The following is a 20,790-nucleotide window of genomic DNA, read 5'->3' as shown; positions in this document are numbered from 1 at the left end:
TAATTGCGTGTGTGAATTGGATAACTAATTCACCTTTGTTCAGACATTATAGACAGCTTTTATCTGAGGATACCAGTGCATTACAGACATTATTGAATTAGAGGTCATGTCATCTGATAGCGAAATACAGCCACCTCTGGTGTGGAACAAAATAACTTGCGTAGTAATAATCCATAATAATTTAGAACAAGGTCAGTAGGATGAATGTAATTATGGTCAATATTCTATTACCCAGTGTGGATTATTCATGTTGGAGATTATCTGTGGCAAATTTTCGATTCTAGTTTGCTTCTGCTATTTGCAGCTTCTTCCTGCTTTCTCTTCCTTCTCCAGAACACACTTCAGTTTTTCTTCTGCCATCTGCTCACTTTCTCTTATACTCCTTAAAGCTGATATTTCAACTAATTTTACTTTAATACTGAGAAAATTTTTATAATCTATTTGAAAGCCATATGTCTAGATTTAGATTATCTTTACCAAGCTCTTTTTTCCTTTATTGTTGGCCATAGCTGACTTTGAATGGCTACATGATATTGAATTTGTCCTGAATGATTTAAACTTGGTGGGGGAGGATCTCTTTTTGACTGTTGATTTCAGGTGCCTACTGTTTGATTATAAGAAGATTTTTATAACACAAAGATATTAAATTATAGTGCAAATAGGGACTCTAGGTTCATTTAATGTTCTGCAAATTTATTGAGCATGTATTGTGTACTAGACTCTCTCTTTGGTGAACAAGACAGGAAGAGAGCTTTCTGTGACGAGTCAAACAAAACCAAAAAGCACGATAATATGGACTAATAATAGGGACTGCACTGGTTTCTAACACAGCAATCTTTAAAAAAGAACGACTGGGGGACTACTTTAGATGAGGTAGTCAAGGGAGCCTGCTCCAAAAAGGCAACATTTAAGAGAAGTTTTGAATGACAAAAGAAATAACCATTTGGATGTAATTGGGAAGCGCATTCTAGGTACAGGGATCAGTGTAAGAAATCAAAGGCAAAAACAGTATCTGATGAACAAGAAAGGAGACCATTTGGTTGGAGTGTAATAGGTGAGGGCAGTTGTGGTATATGAGGCTCTTGGGGAAATAGGCAGGAGTCTTGTGCTGCAGGGAAAGGACTTTGGCTTTTATTCAAGTGCATTGGGAAACCATTGGATATCTAAAGCGGTGGCAAGATCTGATTTACGTTTTGAAAAGATCACTCTGGCTGTTGTATAGGGAATGGATTATAAACAGGCAAGGAAGAGTAAACAAGCAGTGAATAGTCTCGACAAGAGGTGATGATGGCATGGCTTTCTGGTGTTCTAGCCGCTATGCTTTGAGGGTAGACTCAGTGGGACTTGTGATAGATTCTGGGTTAGGGAGAGAAGAATCTAGGTGTATTTTTTGGCTTTAGCTTGAGCAGTCAGGTGAACTGTATGATGGGCAGTATGCTATCTTTTACATATTAGTGGTGTTTGTTACCTCTGTGAATTAGAAGTTGTGCATATATCATACACACATTACTTTTATATGTGTAAATAGCTATTCCTGAAAAATAAGTGTTGAACAATTGTTTTTTCTAACATGAATGCTTGAATACTTATGATCTGTGGCTTTAGCTTCCTTCTGCTTATAGGACTATTCAAGATTTCACCTAAGTCTCTTGGACTCATTTTCTTTCCATTTTTAATTCATTTAGTCAGAAATATATTGGTGCTTACTGGGATACAGGCTTAGTTCTAACATGGCAGTGAACAAAACTGATGAAGACTTTGTCCACATGGAGCTTGGACACATTTTCTTTCCATTTTTAATTCATTTAGTCAGAAATATATTGGTGCTTACTGGGATACAGGCTTAGTTCTAACATGGCAGTGAACAAAACTGATGAAGACTTTGTCCACATGGAGCTTACATTGAGAGGCAGAACAGACAATAAGCAAATACATAAGTAAATATATGTTGGATGGAGATAAATTTTATGGCGAAAAGTTAAATAAAAGATGGGAAAAGGGGATGCCAGAAGGGTGAGGTGGGGCTTACTATTTAAATTAGAGTGGTCACCTCCTTAAGGAAGGGGCGTTTGGCCAGTGACCTGAAGGAAGTGAGAGAGGGAGCATTGTGGATATGTGAGGAAAGAGTATCTCATTAAGAGAGAGTAAATGGGCTTGAAGCCAAGAGTGTACTTGGGGTATAAGAAATAGTAAGGGTACTGTGGCTGGAGCAGAATGGGAAGAACCTGGAGGTGGGGAGGCAGGTGGGAAGATCCTCTGTGGTCTTAATAGGCCACTTTAGGAACTTGATTTTATTTTACTATTATTTTTTTTGAGAGCACGTGCAGGGTTAGGGGGCAGAGGGAGAGAGAGAGAGAAGCTCAAGTGGGCTCCATGCCCAGTGTGGAGCTCAGTGAGGGGCTTGATCTCACAACCCGGAGACTGTGACCTGAACCGAAATCAAGAGTCAGACCCTTAACCGACTGAGCCATTCAGGTGCCCCAAGAACTTGATTTTTACTCAGAGTAGATAGGAAGTGATTGAGGGGTACTGAGCAGAGGAGTGACAAGATAGGGGTCACTCTGGCTGCTTTGTGGAAAAGGTCGTCTAGGAAGGCAAAGGCAAAAGCAGGAGACCAGTTTGGAAGTTTTTGCAGCAATCCAGGTGAAAATAACTGTGGGTTGCACAAAGCGTTAGTAGTAGAGGCGGTGAGAAATGGTCATCTGATTCTGAATCTATTTTGAAGATGGAACTGACATAATTCTGCTCTACATGCCTGCGAGGTTTTTGGCTCACAGAACTGAAAGAATGGAGTTCTTATTTACTAAGATGGGGAAAGCTGTGGGAGGGGTGGATTTAGAGGAAGAAAATCAGTTTTGGACTTGTGAGTTTGAGATGCTTCTGAAATGTCCAGGTGGTGTTGAGTAGGCAGTTGGATATACCAGACAGAATTTTAGGAGAGAGATTGAAAATGTTTATTGTTCCTTTAAATGAATCCCTTATTTTAACTCTGGAGAAGAAAAGGTGAGAAAATAATTGTATTCAGTCCAGGCCACTTGTGTTATTAAAACTTTAAGTTCCTAAGATTAGGGATTATGTCATTTTCATCATCTGTATCCCAACATTTAGCAGAATACTTGGTACATAGAAGTTGTTCAGTGTATAATTGCTGAGTACTGAGTAGGTCAGAGAAAAGGTGAAATGCCTGGGTTAGAAGGAATGCCTGCGAGTGTGCATACACCGGATCGGTGGGGTATGGGAAAGAGTTTTGTCCCAAGTTACTTGGGGACCCAAGGGGTGAAACGATTCTCTTTTTATTAACTATTTTTTTTAAATTATGAAACTAATATATAAGGCAATACATTTGAGCTATATATAGAAGTATATAAAGTAAAAATAAAAATTCTCCTTTCCTAGTCACTTTAATACCCAGTTCTGCTCTCTAGAAATAGGGGAAATTTTCCAGTGTGTATAAACATATACTCCCTACCTGTCAGGTTAAATAAAATGGATCTTACATGTTGTTCTATGGCTTGTTTTCTTCCCCCATCTTAACAGTATACCTTGAACAACTTTCCTTGTCAGTACATATAGGTCTGCATTAAGAGAGACCAGTGTAGTGATTAAAAACAAGGATTCTAGAGCCAGACTATGTGAGTTTGTGTGATGTGGGGCAAGGTATTTAGTGTTTTTGTGCCTCCATTTCCTTATCTATAAAATAGGGACGATAATTACCTGCCTCATACAGTTGATGTGAGGATTAAGTAGTTGATATATGTAAAGCACTTGGTGCCTGGTGCCTGGTAAACACTGTGTAAGTATTTGCAAATGTTGCTGTTGTGGTTTTGAATAGAGAATATTTGGTTGTACCGATATTATAATTTATTTAACTACTCCCTTATTAATTGGTGTTTAAATTGTTTCTAGTACTTCTTCTATATATCTTTGTGTATTTTTGGTTTTCTTGAGAACAATTTATAGCATGAATTTCTTTTTTTTTTTTTTTAAGTTTTTATTTATTCATTTGACAGAGAGAGACACAGTGAGAGAGGGAACACAAGCAGGGGGAGTGGGAGAGGGAGAAGCAGGCTTCCCGGCCAAGCAGGGAGCCCGATGCGGGGCTCGATCCCAGGACCCTGGGATCATGACCCGAGCCGAAGGCAGACGCCTAACGACTGAGCCACCCAGGTACCCCTATAGCATGAATTTCTTGACGTAGAATTGGTGGTTCAAAAAATGATTTTGATCATTGTTCCGAGAGTATTTTATCGTACATATTAAAGTCAAGTCCTAATTCTGGTCAAGCAAATTTAACAAATATTCTTTGCAATCTTTCAGAAAACCAATAAATTAAAATTTAATGAGAGAGTTTTTACTAAACTTTATTAATTGCTAATTTCGTAGCTTAAAATGGCTAATATCTCCAAGTTTTATATGCTTCAGTGAGGCTTACAAAGGTGTCATTTATATTTCTAAAGCGTTAAAAATTGTAAATATGTTAGGTATTTTTTTTATGTTATGTATTTTCTACTTATATTTTGAGATTTAGCAGTAACAGGGTTTTTTAAAGGATAACATTTTTTTTTTAAAGATTTTATTTATTTATTTGACAGATAGCACAAGTAGGCAGAGTGGCAGGCAGAGGGAGAGGGAGAAGCAGGCTCTCTGCTGAGCAGGGAGCCGGATGTGGGGCTCAATCCCAGGACCCCAAGATCATGACCTGAGCCGAAGGCAGCTGCTTAACTGACTGAGCCACCCAGGTGCCCCAAGGATAATATTTTTAATGTTACAATAATAATGTTGATATTTGTGTAAATTTATCTGTTAGGCCTGATCTTAATTCAGTAGAAAGTAAAACACGCTCAGCTTTTGTGGGTGAGAAATTTCAAAGGAAATAATGTGTTCTTGTAAGTTTTGTGATTTTCATGATTTTGTAATTGGAAGAAAGTATGGGATAGGACCAAAATTTTGTTTCCATAGTTCCATATCAAACATTAAATTTAACTGGGCACCCAGCAAAGAATGGAAAAGGGCTAAAACGGTTTCATTCTCTCTTGAAAAATGCAGTTTTTTTTTTAAAGGTTTTATTTATTTATTTGACAGAGAGAGACACAGCGAGAGAGGGAACACTAGCAGGGGGTGTGGGATGTGGGGCTCGATCCCAGGATCCCGGGATCATGACCTGAGCCAAAGGCAGACGCTTAACGACTGAGCCACCCAGGCGCCCAGAAAAATGCAGTTTTTTTACAACTCACTTTAGGGTATTTGTTTAGGTTAGGAACAAATGTCATAAAGAAAGTGCCAATCATCACATTTAAAAATTCTAAGTAATAATGAGAAGAATGGAATTTAAGGGAGATGCCATATTTGACTAATCAAATTGGTCAGCTTGCTAACATCCAGTAAAGGCAAGTTGCTATGAAGGTGGCATTAATACACATTGCTTATAGGAGTGGATTCTGGTACAGCCTTTCTGTAAAGCAGTTTCACAACATGTATCAGAAGCATTAGGCATATTCATGCTTTTTGATCTAGTTTTTTCATTTCTGGGATTCTGTCCTGATGAAATTATCAGGGATGTCAAGTACTTCCATGTAAAAAGTACATATTATTTTAATAGTAAAAGATTGGAAACAATGTAAATGTCCAGCAATAGATGAACATTTAAATACCTCATAATATCTATCACATGGATATGCTATATAGCCATTGAAGTTCATAGTCTCATGAAAATTAGAAAATGTTTATGATGTGATGTTAGTCACAAATAAAACATCTGAAAAAAATGTACAAATAGTTAATAGTGCTTTTTAAAAAAGATTTATCCATTTATTTGAGAGAGAGGGAAGATTAATTGGGTAGCAATTAGTATTACAGATTGATACAGAAAGCAGTTAGTTAAAGCAGGGATCTAGTTGTAGCTTTAAAGTTATTCCAAGAAGCAGACTGGCCAAAGGAATCAGTAGAAGAGGAAGACTCCATGAAACATTATAGACATATCCTACAGGACTTGGAAACTTGCCCAAAAGAACAAGGGCGAAAAAATAATCTAAGCTTGGTCCAAAGCTTTTTTGCCAGAGTGGCTTGGAGGTCAGAAAGAGGAAGTGATCTGGGGGGTGTGGGGTGGGGGGAGAAAGAATTGAAGCACATTGAATTTTCGATTTTAGCAGTTCATCCAGGTGAAATTGGCCTAAGAATGAATGAAACTTTTCTTAGAACTTTACTGGCTACCGTTTCTTGCTATTATTAGAACTTTGCAACTGCAAAGACTGTCTACTTTGTGTTGGCACATCTCATTCTGATGAGTTATCGCAGCACTGACTGAGTGCCTGTTGTGTCCTGCACACTGTTTAGACAGTAGATAGAAAGATGGAAATGACGGTCCTTTCTTCACAGTAGTCCCCATCTAGGAGAATAGAAAACAAAACATGTTGTTTCAGTTGGATTGCATACAAGAACCCCAGCTCCAGGTTCAGGCTTTATTGTTAGTGTGCCACAACAGACGTATTTGTGATAAAAGGAATGTGGCTATTGTTGTCAAATGACGAAAAAAAGATGGAACCAATGCATAGCTTCTTTTGTGAGTTTCAAGGCTATATATGAACCTTAAATTTTATTTGAATATGGGGGAATATGAAATGCTAAGTATAATCTAATGAGGACAGAAAGTTAGCTAAGAAAAATGAGAGGGGAAAAGTTAAACACCATAATGTCCAATACTACTAATTATTATCAAAATGGGAGAAAACTGTTAACTGGGTCACAGGGAGAGGAGATGTCTGAGTATCTTAGGATTAATATTATGACAGCTACCCTTTATTATATATTTACTTTATAGTGGACACAGTACTGGGGGGGGCTTTATGTATTTACTGAGTTCCTCTAAATGAAATGAAATGCCAAGTACAAAAAGATTTTTTTGGATGCTTCCACTGACCTTTTTATACATATAATTGACTGTCGGAGATTATTTCTCTTAAGATTGTTACCCTTGGTATAGGATGCTTAATAAAGACATTAAAAATGTGCTGGAAAAAAAAATTGCCTTCTCCATATTAATAGAGGGATTCATTTTTAACACATTATTTCCCATTTTTGGAAGCTACAGTTATATCTTCACAGAGGATGCATCTGTAATTATTGTTTGTAAGATTTTTAGATCAGATTTAACTTCTTCTTATAATAGAGTAAAGCTTTGGTAGGTTTTTGATACTTAGAGTTATTTATTCAAAGATTCTAGTGAGCAAAACAGATGGAGTTCTTAATGGTTAAAATAACACAAAAGAAAAACAAAGTGAAATAACTAACAAGTATTGCTGGTAAAACATCAGATTCCTTTGATTTCTTTGAAATTGATTTTTATGATTTTACTTTTCTGTAGGTTTCTTGTATATATCAGAACACAAAACTGGAATTACAATAGCCAGCCTCATTAACGGCTGCCCAATTGATTTTCCTCAGTTGCTTTACTAGGTCTTATTATACCATATCTGATGTATATGGGGGGGAATGGGAAAAATGTTATTAATATGTATTTTACAATGGCATAATTATATACCAGATGCCATATCTCCCCTCTAGTCTTGGACTGGGCATTTTCTTTCTTTCTTTCTTTCTTTCTTTCTTTTTTTTTTAAAAGATTTTATTTATTTATTTGACAGAGAGAGACACAGTGAGAGAGTGAACACAAGCAGGGGGAGTGGGAGAGGGAGAAGCAGGCTTCCTGCTGAGCAGGGAGCCTGATGCAGGGCTCGATCCCAGGACCCTGGGATCATGACCTGAGCTGAAGGCAGACACTTAACCCCTGAGCCACCCAGGTGCCCTGGATTGGGCATTTCCAAAATGGAATAATATTGTTGATTTTTGCCCCCTATAGTATATACAATTTTAAGCAACACTTATTTATGTATTTCCGCTTGGCCAAGGGACCATGCTTCAAAAAATTATTACATAAATAGCTCAGAACATAATCAGATGTTTCAACAGCTAAATCATATTTAAAGCAGTGTTCCAGCTGTGGGATTTCATATTAGTATTTGTTAAACTAATTTCAAAGGGAGAAATAGGTTGTCATTTAAAAGATAATTGGTATCAGGAGATATGTTTAGAACTATACTCAGCAGTCAGCAATAACAAAATATTTAATTAAAATGCTTGTTTTATAGCATACTTGATATTAATGGGTATCATTGACTTGCTTTTGGTTGATTATTAGAATACTCTTTGTTTTTCTAAGGGCTTCAATAAGTAACCATTATTTTGGGGATCTTAAAAATTTTTTTGGTTATACTTGTTCACAGGTGGCAAACTCTGGTCATATATCAGTAAATTTCTAAACAGAAGCCCTGAAGAAAGCTTTGACATCGGGGAAGTGAAAAAATCCACACTTACTAAAGTTCACCGGCAACAGCCAACTTCTAGTCCTCAGGACAGTGGCAGCTTTGAATCCAGAGGAAGTGATGGTGGAGCCATGCTTAAAGTCCTGCCTTTGAAGACTAGTCTTACTCCAAGCTCTCAGGATGATAGTAACCAAGACGAAGAAGGCCAAGATAGCTCTCCCAAATGGCCAGATTCTGGCTCAAGTTCAGAAGAAGAATGTACTACTAGTTATTTGACATTATGTAATGAATATGGGCAAGAAAAGATTGAACCAGGGTCATTGAATGAGGAGCCTTTCCTGAAGATTGGAGGGAGTGGTGTTGATACCAGAGTCATTGGAAGCTTCCCAGCGCACCTTGCTGTTGACCGTGACAGCCCCAGCACCGAGCACATAGCTCAGGAGCTGCAGTTCTTCGCTGGAGATGATGATGTAGAAGCAGTTAGTTCGCCAAGAACGTCAGATTCCCTTAGTAGATCGAAAAACAGCCCCATGGAATTCTTTAGGATAGACAGTAAGGATAGCACTAGTGAACTGCTAGGTCTTGATTTTGGAGAAAAATTGTATAGTCTAAAGTCAGAGCCTTTGAAACCATTTTTCGCTCTTCCGGATGGAGATGGCACTTCCAGGAGTTTCAATGGTAGTGAAAGCAAGGTAGAGTTTATAGCTCAGGACACCATTAGCAGGGGCTCAGATGACTCTGTCCCAGTCATTTCTTTTAAAGATGCTGCTTTCGATGATGTCATTGGCACTGATGAAGGAAGGCCTGATCTTCTTGTAAATCTACCTGGTGAACTGGAGCCAACCAAAGATGGTGCCGCAGTGGGACCTACTAAGTTTACACAGACTAATATAGGCATAATTGAAAGTAAACTGTTGGAAGCCCCCGATGTTTTATGCCTTCGGCTTAGTACTGAACAATGCCAATCAAGGGAAGAACAAGGCACAGAGGAATTGAGTGATCCCTCTAGACCTAGATCCCCGAGTATAGCAGAGAAACACAACGCACGGGGGGATCTTGGGATGTTATTTGTAGCAGCTGCTGATCATAGTAGTTCAGGAGATGTGTCTTTGTTATACAGCTCTGATTCGAAGTTCCAAGGACTTGGAGTGGGGGAGTCGGCAGTAACTGCAAACAGCACAGAAGAAAGCTTATTCCATATTTCTAACCCACTCTCAGGTGCTAATGAATATAATGTAAACACAGACACTTTAAAAACTGAAGAAGTATTGCTGTTTACAGATCAAACTGAGGATTTGCCTAAAGAGGAACTGACTTTATTTCAGAGACACCCAGAGACTAAGGGAGAGAGTGGATTAGCACTAGAAGGAGACAAGGAAATACATCAGATTTTTGAGGACCTTGATAAAAAATTAGCACTAAACTCCAGGTTTTATATCCCCGAGGGCTGCATTCAAAGATGGGCAGCTGAAATGGTGGTAGCCCTTGATGCTTTACATAGAGAGGGAATTGTGTGCCGCGATTTGAACCCAAACAACATCTTATTGAATGATAGAGGTCAGGAACTTTTGCAAATGCATTTCTTTTTATTCGCTGTTGCTTCCAATTAACTGAGTAGGCGTTTTATCTTGTAATTAGTATCTTCATTTCCTGTCTAGAGCTTCATTATCAGTGCGGCAAATTCACCCCCAGTAATAGCTTCTAGTACTTAATGATGCCATTATTCTTAATGATACTGTTTTTAGCTACAAAAGGAGTAATTACAGTTCACTTCTGCAGAAAATGGAAGAGAAAAATGTTTTGATTTCTCCTGTCGTTTTGTTTTTAGGACACATTCAGCTAACGTATTTTAGCAGGTGGAGTGAGGTTGAAGATTCCTGTGACAGCGATGCCATAGAGAGAATGTACTGTGCCCCAGGTTAGAGCAATCTCCTAAAATGGTTCACTTGAAAAACTAGTTCAGCAGCTCTCTTTTCTTTACAGAAGTTGTGGTTTTCACTCACAGTTCACATACATGTTGGCTTTGAGTATCTCTTTAATCCTTCAAAAAAGAAAATTTGGGGATTAAATCATTGTATATTGGTTTATCTACCCAATAGAGGTGTGTGTGTGTGTGTGTGTGTGTGTGTGTGTGTGTGTGTGTGGTTAAACACGTTTGGACTTCTTTTAGAACTGACAGTGAATTCTGTCTTAGAAATGTCATAACTTCTTAGTGTTTAGAAAGACCTTTAAATACCCCGAACCTCTTTAAATGGATGGTTTTATTAAGATAGGAGAGGGAGTTGACAAAAGAGGTAAAATTCCTAAGGATAAAAATGGATAAAATGAGGAATTAAAAAAAAATGCAATATTGTGATTTCATTGATAAGCCAAGCTGGCATTGGAGAGCAGATTTCAGAGTTCTTTCTATATCTGAGACATTTTAGGAAGCATGTTCTTGGCTTAAATTAGCCAGTTTAGCCAAATATTTGACACAACAGGTTTTTCTTGCTCTTACTGTATTGTCTTTGTTTTTTAAGAATTAGAGATATATTTCTGGGGTGTGTTAGATCCTTTGCTGATAATTACAGGTCATTTAAGCATCTGAATTGGGTTTGAGTTAGTGTGTCTCTGTCAGTGCAGATGGGGCTATATTTGAATCCAAAATTCGTTCACCTTTTGCCTAGCTTTCAGCCTCTTTGGATGGTCAAAGTTGCTTCACTTGTCACCCCACTGGCTTTCAAAGGAGGTTCAAGCTGATTATGTTGACATGATCTGCTTAGTTGTTGATTAAAACAGTATTTAATGCTCCTAGCTAACCAGTGTATTATTGATACTAACATTGCTTCCCTGCATGATGGGAAATGATTATAATTAAGATTGAAAGAGCTATATTGCTTTTAGTTACAACCTTCATTGTTAAGAATTATTTCTGTATTGGGGAATAGCGAAGTTTTTCAACCTGCGAAGCAAATGTCCTAAAACTATTTCCTGAAAACAATGATTTGGATTTTTTTTTCTTACTGTTGTACCTTTTCCTTTCCACTTCCTTCCCTCAAATTAGGGGTGTTTGATTTTGTTTCTTCCTAGGGGCAATATATTGAGCATGCCTACATTTTTTGTTTCTCTCAAGTAGATAATATTATGCTGTTTTTTGAAGCCTTATTAGTATGATTTAGTTAATGGGATAACAAAAATAATTTCATAATACAATCACTTTATTATGGTTATCTGGTTCTTTTTTTTTATACTCTCCCCCTTTTCTAATTTTATAAATAACATTTTAGGTACCAATGTACATAAGAACATATATTAATTGTAATGAATTTGGAGGTTTTAGGATCAAAATTAAATCTGGGATTTTTTTGAAATGAAACCTCTTAAATCCAGAAGTGAAGTGCAGTATAAACCTCACATCAAAACCAAATGTTTATGAGACATTGTTTAATGTTTGTAACTGACTCCTTATTTCCTATTTTTATTTTCATTCTCTTATCAAAAACTATAGCGTCATCCTTTGGCAGTCTAGCAGATTGACATCCTGAGAATTTTAATATATGTGGAACAAAGCTATACTACATTCATCAACAAAAATATACTTTTAATTTTGTGTACTGAAATACTGAGTTTAATCCAGATCAGTTTCCATACTTTCCTTTTTAAGCCTTTCCCTGGAAATCACAGTTCTCATAGTTTACCAGCAGGTGGCAGTCTACCATTAATGGATTTTTGCTGTCATCTTCCAGATTGCCCTTCACTAACATTTGAAAAAAGCTGTCATCTGAAGGGCTTTGTTTTAATTATTTGCATGACAGAATTGTATTTTCAAACTTTGTGAGTTGCAAAAGTGTTCTAGCATTATGGCATGCATTGAACAATGTGGGAAGTCTCTTCTATTCTTTGGGCCTATTAATATGTTTTATCAATGGGGGAAAAACAAAACCAGGAATGGCCTTCACCGAAAAGTAAAGCTAGTGGTGTAATGTAGATGATCATAAACCCAGAGAGTTATAGAACTCAGTTAAGTCCATGTTCTCCTGCCCCTCGCTTATAATGCAAGGGGAATTGGGACAAAAAATTGTAAATTAGTGTTTGTTTCAAAAGTGAACAGCAGTGCTGCTGATAAAAACTGTAAGTAGGCTTTCCTCCTCTTCTCAAATGGTGGGAGCAGTGCTAATATGCTAATATTTCAATGCCTAAAAGTCACACATGGAGACAGAGAGTACTTACTCTCTTTTGGTCTGCCCTTAGAAACACTACAGGGTTGCAGTCATTCTCTCCCACATCCCCTCTGCCTTTCCGTTTTCCAACTCTAACCTTAGTATTATTGTCCAAGTAGCTCTAAAGCATGTTAAGCAGCTGATGTTTGGTTAGAAAGTAAAGTTGTCATAAGATTATGATGAGAACGATCCACTTCTGTTTAAACAGCATGCAACCTCTACCCCGACCCCTCCTCCCTCCTGGGAATCCTTATCACATATTTGTCCTAAAAACATAATCCACCTGCCCTGTACTTTGTAATATCAGCAGTGTATCTTTTCATCTTGTGGGTGATGTGCCTTTATATTTTGAGAAAAATTTCCAGTAACAGATTCGATTTACATGGACAGAAACTTGAGCACATGCCAAACTAGCAGGGGGGCCATTATTCTGCTCTATAAATAAGTTTAAAAAAGAAACAACACACACACAGAAACCTGTGAATCAACATGTTTTGGTCTAATTGAGGGGAAAAGCAAGATAGATAAATTTTGAAATGCAAATGATCACCTTCTGTTATTGAAGTATAGTTTCTGCCAACTTTGAGATCTCAGATTTTAAAAAGTCAGAGTCATTTCAACAATGTATACTACCAAGGATATCTGATGTTTACAAGTTTCTACAACAACACGAAGAAGTTTCTTAAAAAGTTGCCACTTTTTTATATTAAAGAAAACAAGTCCAATAACAAAAAGACAAAACCCATGGAGCTTTCTCTGTCTACATCTGTGAAAAAGCCAGCAAATAAATGGCTGCAGCTGCAGGCCGATCAAGAGGGTCTTGAGAATACGAATTCACTGATCAAACCCAGCCCTGTTTTCAAAGTAGAAGCCATTCCTTTTAGGTTCACTTTGTATCCTTAGATTATCTAGGATGATTCTCTAGAAAGGTTTTATTTTAAATAAACATCATTCATGGTAAATGGGCTCCTTTCATACCAGAGAAACACAGGACAGAGTTCAGGAAGAGAAAGAGCAAAGAAATAGATCCCAAAGTGGGAATAGATTGTATAGCAAGTGACAATATAAACATAACACTGTCTAGTTTCCATATTAGGAAACTTTTAGATACTTTTATTAAGAGACTTTTAGACGGGTCATCCAATTTTTTGTTGTGAGAGGTTATAGAATAAAAACTGGAGTAAATTGATTATTCTTCTCTAGAGGACTTCCTTGTAGTTACTCTGATTTTATTTCTATATTTGTGTACACATACACACACATATAGAGGATTTTATGTGCTATATCATCATAAGTGTTAGTCTGTCATAACATAGAATAAATTTTTGTTACAGCATTTTAAGTATAAAGAAAGAATAAAGTGTCAAAGTATTTTTTTATCAGTATTTTTTTCTTAACAGTCTTCATCCTAAAAAAAGCAGCTAGAAAACAGAACCTCTAATAGTAAGCATATAAAATACAGAAGACTATATTTGAAAGTTTAATATGCAATCTAAGGCAAGTGAGTAAAATTGTTTATATGTTCGTTATTATGCTAATATAATCACTTCAGTTTCTTGTTCTGGTCTTCACAAGTTGATATGGTATCCTATCACTGTGTGTCCTTCACCTTTATTTTCTACTCCATTATGAGCCTTTATAAATGCTTGAAATTTACATTGATATTTCTTGTTGAATACTTTTCAGACTTGAGAATTTATAGGTGAATATGTGTGTAAATTGAAGAAGTCCAAACTGCTTTTTACTGCAGCCCTATCTCCACGCTCCCGGATGTCAGATGACAGCTTTGCTTCCTCTCTTGGGCGATTTCACACTTGGAAACAGCTCACAGCTGACAGTGAAAAGTGAAACATAGAAAAATCATGCTGAAAACTATCTGCAAAATTCAGTTTTAGAGCATGACGTTTATTTACTACCACCCTTTGCCCTTCTAGCCTGATGTTATCAAATAGTCCATGAATATATTTTTTGAGGGTAGTCTCCTCTGCCCTTTTTCATAAATGTGTCTTACATATTGTTGCCTTTTTAAGCATGGTGCTCCATGTGATAGTTACGTATTTGATACTTAGATCTAGGACTCAGACCATGGATGGTTTAAAATATCATGAGGCCATCATAAGTTTAAGATTTAGAATCATAAGGTAGAATTAAGAATGACCAACCTTCAATATTTGTCCCACATCAGCCATTAACTCATCGCATGGCCCTGGGCTTGTTGTTTAAAGACTTTGTAGACCTAAATTTACCACTAATAAAACAGATTTGTTGAGTATAAAAAAGATCGCAGATATCAAATCACCTAATATCCTTCTTACACAAAATATAGTCAGAATTCAAGTTCATTTTATTAAGGCAAGAATTTTTTCCCCCAAGGATAAGTACTGATTTCTTGTCTAATATTAGTAGGGTGAAAAGAATTATTTCACTTGAGGACTTTCTAAGTGTGTGTGTGCGTGAGGGCACAAGTAGGCAGAGTTGCAGGCAGACGGAGAGGGAGAAACAATCTCCCCAGTGAGCAGAGAGCCCAATGCGGGGCCTGATCCCAGGACTCTGGGATCATGACCTGAGCCGAAGGCAGATGACACTTAACTGACGAGCCACCCAGGCGCCCCTCTAAGTATATATATATATTTTATAAGATATTTATTTATTTATTTATTTATTTATTTATTTATTTATTAGCAAGAGAGAGAGAAAGAGAAACAGCATGAGAGGGGAGAGGGTGAGAGGGAGAAGCAGGCTCCCCGCTGAGCTGGGAGCCCGATGTGGGACTCGATCCCGGGACTCTGGGATCATGTTGCTTAACCAACTGAGCCACCGAGGCGCCCCTCTAAGTATATATTTTTACTCATTTATCGAGTATTTACATAATATATATGATGTAGAGATGAGGATTTATGGATAGTATTTTCATTTGGAGGAGAAAAGCCAAGACACCTTTTGAGTAGGGCAAAATTTAATTGCCAAGATTCTCAACAAACAAAATTGTTTAAGGAAGAAAGAATCATTTTGCATATGAGAATTTTGGGGTCCTGGGTAACTTCACCAAACATGAAGGAATGCAAAGTTGAGAGAGAAACCAAATGAATATAGATGTATATTTTGAAATAATAATGATATAACCAGGAAATATGGGTATATCTCTGGTGTAGGCTTTAAAATTTTTTTCCCCCAAAGGAGAAAGAAGAAAAAGGCAAGAGGGAGCTATAGAAATAATTTTTAAAAGAGTAAAATATTTGTGGTTAATATTTAAACATTATCTTTCAAACACTAACTCTTCTGTTTGATTTACCCTTAAGCAAAACTTCACCAGTAACTCTCTTGTACATAGAAGATGTATAATTTTTTCCTTGAACGATTAGCAAGTACTTTTAATCCTTTGCCTTTAGTTCTTATTGTCATAAAGACCAAATCTGTATCTTCTTTGGGAGAACCAGTAGCTTTTTAAGCTTGCCATAGAATAGTGAAAATTTTACACTGATGAAAATTCTCTGATGTACTTCACCTCTGTATATTGATGAAACTTGTGCCATGAGTATAGAGTCATATTAAGATAAGCAAAAAAAGCTTCCAGTCAACCCAAATCTTACCTTGTCCAGGCAAGGCCTTCCTTATGGAAAGATTAAAGAGTTGCTTTATACTGGTTTGAAGGTCTGGAACCTTGGGATCCATCCCTAGATAGGATGTATCTTGGATCTCTCACAAATCCCCCATTGATGGGCCAGTCACCTTCACCTCTGCGTTAAGGTCACCCCATGTTGAAATAGACCCATTCTGAAATCATACTTCTCATCAGGACAAAATGTGATTTGTCTCCACTGATGGGAATGAGGCAGAGTAATGGCAGTGTTCCATCCTTGTGATTTGGCTCCTTAGTGAATCACACATTAGCTCTTCTCAGGAGAAGAAATTCTTGGCCATTAGAACTAGAGAATTTTTAAGTCAGTTAATAATGTTTTCATACAGAAGAGGTGAAATACAAGATCTCTGTATGTTTCATAAAACTACCTGATCTACTAGGGAGTGGGGGTTACCTCAAGCTTTAGATTATTAAAAGGAAGTTAGTTTTAACCTCTTATTTACTTCAAACCTTTTTCTTTATGATCTTGAGTGGATTCTTTTTTTAGAAATAGGAACATGAGACTAGATATGTGTAGTTTTAAGTAATAGCTGCATTGTAATGCTTCTTGATTTTCAGGTCTAAGTTGATTTTTGGCAACTATTCAGTTACTTAGCCTCACTACCATATTATTGTAGAAAGGAAAACAAACTATCTTTTACCTCTGATGTTTAATGCAGAAGAGATAATGCTTAGTCTTAAACATTATGTACCAGAGCTATTGGCTAGCTACTTTGATCAGTTTCTGTACCATGTAAAATTTTGTCAGTTTGAATCTCCATGAAGTAACCAGGGCTTACTCCTTCCAAGCAATTATTCACAAATTCTTCCTTCAAATAAATGTTTAAAAATGCTAAGGTTTTAAAAAATTGATGACAAAGCAAATGGGATTCCTTAAGCTCCTTTAATAGCAGTGCATGAAGCTCTGCCTGCCTAACACGGCAACAGCAGTGGAGAGGGGGGTGGGAACTGCGTCTGTCATTTTCACAATTTTCAGTTAGCCTTTTTCTCATCAATCAACTTTAATGGCTTTGGTTGGGTAACACTGTGACACCCGATGGCTATTCAGAATGGAGTAGTTGTGATATGATCAATGGAAAATGGAGCATGCTGTTGGGTTTTTTTTTTTTTCCCTAGTAGAAATGCAGGGTGAGAGAGTAAGCAAGATTGTATAGAGCTCAGAATTACAATTATAGTCAGTCAACCAGAAGTCATATGGTAGTTACCCATTTCTTATTTTATCTCACAAGAAGATGGTATAGTAATGATACCTATAAACTCCCCTGAACAGGTAATTCTTGGCTCTGGAATGTTGAATCAAGTTAAATCAAGGAGTTTTGATGCAACTTATGCAGATAATTGCAGGAAAGCTCAGAACATGGTTGACAGGTCACCCGCACAACAACAAATTCAGAGCTGGGTAGTGAGAACAAAGCAGAATTAAGTCTTTGGTCAAGCCCAGCCTGAATTCCCTGAGTGCGATGTGTCCCTCTGTCCAAGACCCCACAATACAACTGGCCCAGGATTTCAGGTAATTAAAATACGTGAAAAACAACTGCATTAATAATGAGGTGGTGGCAGGCAGCAAGGCTAGAGCCTGGGATGAAGCAAGAAAACAAGTGTGTGAGAGGTAGAGCTGCACACTTCTCCCATCGCTTTGTGGCGCTGTGAAGAGCGGAGCTCTAGCCGCTGCACACTCTTCTCTCTCGAAAGTGCTAGACTCTCTCATCAGCCTTCTCTGGATAATACTCTAATGAATGTGAGGAGTGTCATACTGGCAATTTTTAAGTAGTTCATACACCCTACTCAACAAATAAGGCATTTGAATGATCAGTTGAGTTCAGATTTGGAAGATTTTATGGAATGGAGAATGGAGAAGTGGGCAGCCAGCATTTTCTAAAGTAGGATAAAATATGGAAAAAAGGGAGCAAAGTGCAAATTCCAGGCTCTAGCTAGTCTATCACTCTGAGAATTAAGATCTGCTTAAGAGATGTGAGACCTTAGGCAAGTACATTTCTTCTGTCCAAATTATTTCATTTAAAATACATGTTCTCTTGAACATTTGTGTACCTTCAGACTTTGAAACTTTAAATGTCTCAACTTTGATAATTTAGTTTATAGGTATTAGAGAAACAGTTCAGCCCTGGAATTAAAATGAAATTTTATTCTCCTAGTTGATACGGCTTTTAGTTTTGCTTTCAGTTGCAACATTTTGTCTTGTTTGTGGAAACTTTTAAAAAAAATTGTCCTATATCTAAATACCCTTGGGAAACTAAGAGGTGTAGTTGTCCTCCAGTGTACTCAAGTGAATTTTTTTTGGTGACATTAAAAGAATACTAACTGATACTAATTATCTCACCAGACTAGCAGCCAGATATTGTAGCCAGCTTACGCACTGGTAGCACCTTTCACAGGACTGTGTGCCTGGATTCCTCACGCTGAACAGGGTCATGGGAAACCCTGAGTTACCTCCCAATCCTGTCTTCTTCCTGCTCCCAGGGCTTTTCAGCTTTTTCCTTTGCCACGTGCCATCCCCTCAGAACAAACCGAGGCAGTCACTGCGCTCTGCAGAGGGGAGCGCTGGAAGGCGTCCACTGCACCACCCTCTTTAAGCTACCAGCATCTCTTGCCTGGACTACCGCAGTCATCAACTGACTGACCTCCATTCTCACCCGGCTTTAATCTGTGTTTCATCCAGCAGCCAGGGTGTGCTTTAGATAATGTTTGAAACTTTCTAGCCTACCACATATAAAAGTGTGAAAGGACTTGACGTAGATCTCTATGCTCAATGGGACTTAAGGAAAATGAATGTGATGAGGCCTTTGTAGATGCTTTGAACGCCTTGAATGAACAGTGCTGCATAATACAAGATGGATATATTTATTCAACAAACACTTATTAAGTGCCTCCTGTGCCTAGGAGCTAGAAATAAAAGACATAATTGGTATAGTATTGACAGTTAATTTTGAAGACTTATGTTAAAAAAAAAAAAAAAGACTACCCAAACAGAAGACATATACAATTGGTTACCTAGAATGTTAATAGACCTTTATAGGTGAATAGTTGTATTTATAGAATTGTAATTTGCCACACTAACAAAAGATATGCTTAGCTGTTTCTCTTCTCACCATTTAGTTCCATATGTTGTTGGATTAAAAAAAAAAATCTTTCTTCTGTGTTTCTTTCTCTTTGTTCTTTAGTCATCAGCTGTAGTGGAAGACTAATGCTCAGCCCCTGCATAGAAAATCTTTATACACAGCAAGAGCTGGTGAGAGAAATTGACTAGAATTTTGTAATTCTAGTCCCTTTCAATTAGCAACAGATGCTGCAGGGAAAGATTGTCTGTGTAGGAACACAGTACTAATGTTTCCATGCTCTAGCTGACATGGAATGCTCATTGCAGAAGAAAGATGTTCTTTTCCTTGGTCCAAGTATGTCACTAATGATAGACCAGATTTTTTTTTTCCTTTTTTTCTATTCCTATCTAGGGCCATTGTGGATTAATTTTTATATTGTTTTATTCACCAAAATGCTCTGTTTTATTCTAAAAGCTAATGTATTTGTGTTACTTATGTTTCTTTTCCAGAATGAGAATTGTAATCCTTAAATTTTTTTCAAAATTCTGTGGCCTTAGAAAACTATATCTCTCCTTGCCCCCCAAAGTATACTTAGTACAGATTATCATTTTAATTTATTGCATAGATCTGTGCCTTTAAAATTTTTCCATCATTCTGATATTTGGATAAAGTGCTATATCATTTATGTGACAAATTCTTCTAGCATCTAAATGTTTGTTTAATTTGACTATTACATAAATACTTTTTTTGAAACAATTGTTGCTTTTTCATTGAATTTTATATGCTCTCTTAATAGTTCCACAGTTACTAGAACTTTGAGAACTATGAGGCTTCTCAGATTCTATTTACTAAAAAAGTGTTAAGAAAACAGTTTGGGAGAAATATTTAAAAACTTGTTCTAAATGAAAATAGAATTTCTCTGTATGTGAAATTCTCTTTTAAGAAAATTCTGAATCTACTGTTATTTCCTACCATATCCTATAAGGAAGACAGCAACAACGGAACATACTGCCAGAGGGAGGTTATGGAGTTGTCTGGAGATTTTGTAATGGGCCTGGGCAGCTGTGCTGTTAGGAAGGGTAAAGGGCAAGGATGAGATGACCTGTGTGGGTCTGCCTTGGTGAAAAACCAGGGAACAGAATCAGGTGGTATCATCAGTCTGAAAATGTGTCTTATCAAATCCATCAAAGAACTAAATGTAGAATATCAGATTCCCTTATTTATCAAGCAATATGAATGTAACAAACCCTTAAAGAAAAGTAAATTCTAAATTCGGGATGTTGAGGGTACCAAATTGTTTAAAATGCAAGGTGATTCATCTTTGTCAAGCTTTGTAGAAAGGTTGGTCTTTATTTAAAGCATGAGTTTGACATGCATTTTCTAGCTTTTTCAAATTTCTGTACAGTTTCCAGCATACAGTTTTATCATTATCTTTGGTTATTTTTGAGTCATGTCTTTGGCAAAATCCATGTGGTTTAAACTATGTAGTTAGTCCTAAGAGGTTGGACATGTGCCTGTACTTAAGTATATGTTATGATTTCAGTAATTCTGGGGATCACATGGTCTCTCCACGGTCT

At 37.1% G+C, this 20,790-nt stretch overlaps 1 protein-coding gene across 10 annotated transcripts in view; it reads left to right on the top strand.

Annotated features, from left to right (window-relative positions):
- RPS6KC1 (ribosomal protein S6 kinase C1) overlaps window positions 1-20,790 on the top strand; it is a 178,310-nt gene that overhangs the window by 137,853 nt on the left and 19,667 nt on the right. For 8 of the 10 annotated variants that reach the window (XR_003209527.2, XM_025877632.2, XM_073900192.1 and 5 more), the window contains 2 exons: window positions 8,280-9,875; window positions 10,147-10,236. Coding sequence is in view for 9 of the 10 variants with exons in the window: in XM_025877632.2 (XP_025733417.1) it covers window positions 8,280-9,875; window positions 10,147-10,236 (1,686 nt within the window). In the remaining variant the exon portion in view is untranslated. The remainder of the gene's footprint in view (window positions 1-8,279; window positions 9,876-10,146; window positions 10,237-20,790) is intronic. The other 2 variants (XM_073900191.1, XM_073900193.1) reach the window with 1 other exon arrangement.

The sequence above is a fragment of the Callorhinus ursinus genome, unplaced genomic scaffold (assembly GCF_003265705.2).
Source record: "Callorhinus ursinus isolate GAN/ISIS: 27379988/994484 unplaced genomic scaffold, GSC_fseal_2.0 scaffold13, whole genome shotgun sequence".
NCBI classification, from domain to species: Eukaryota; Metazoa; Chordata; class Mammalia; order Carnivora; family Otariidae; genus Callorhinus; species Callorhinus ursinus.
Note: the sequence above shows the minus strand (reverse complement) of the source record. Positions and strands in the feature narration are given on the sequence as shown.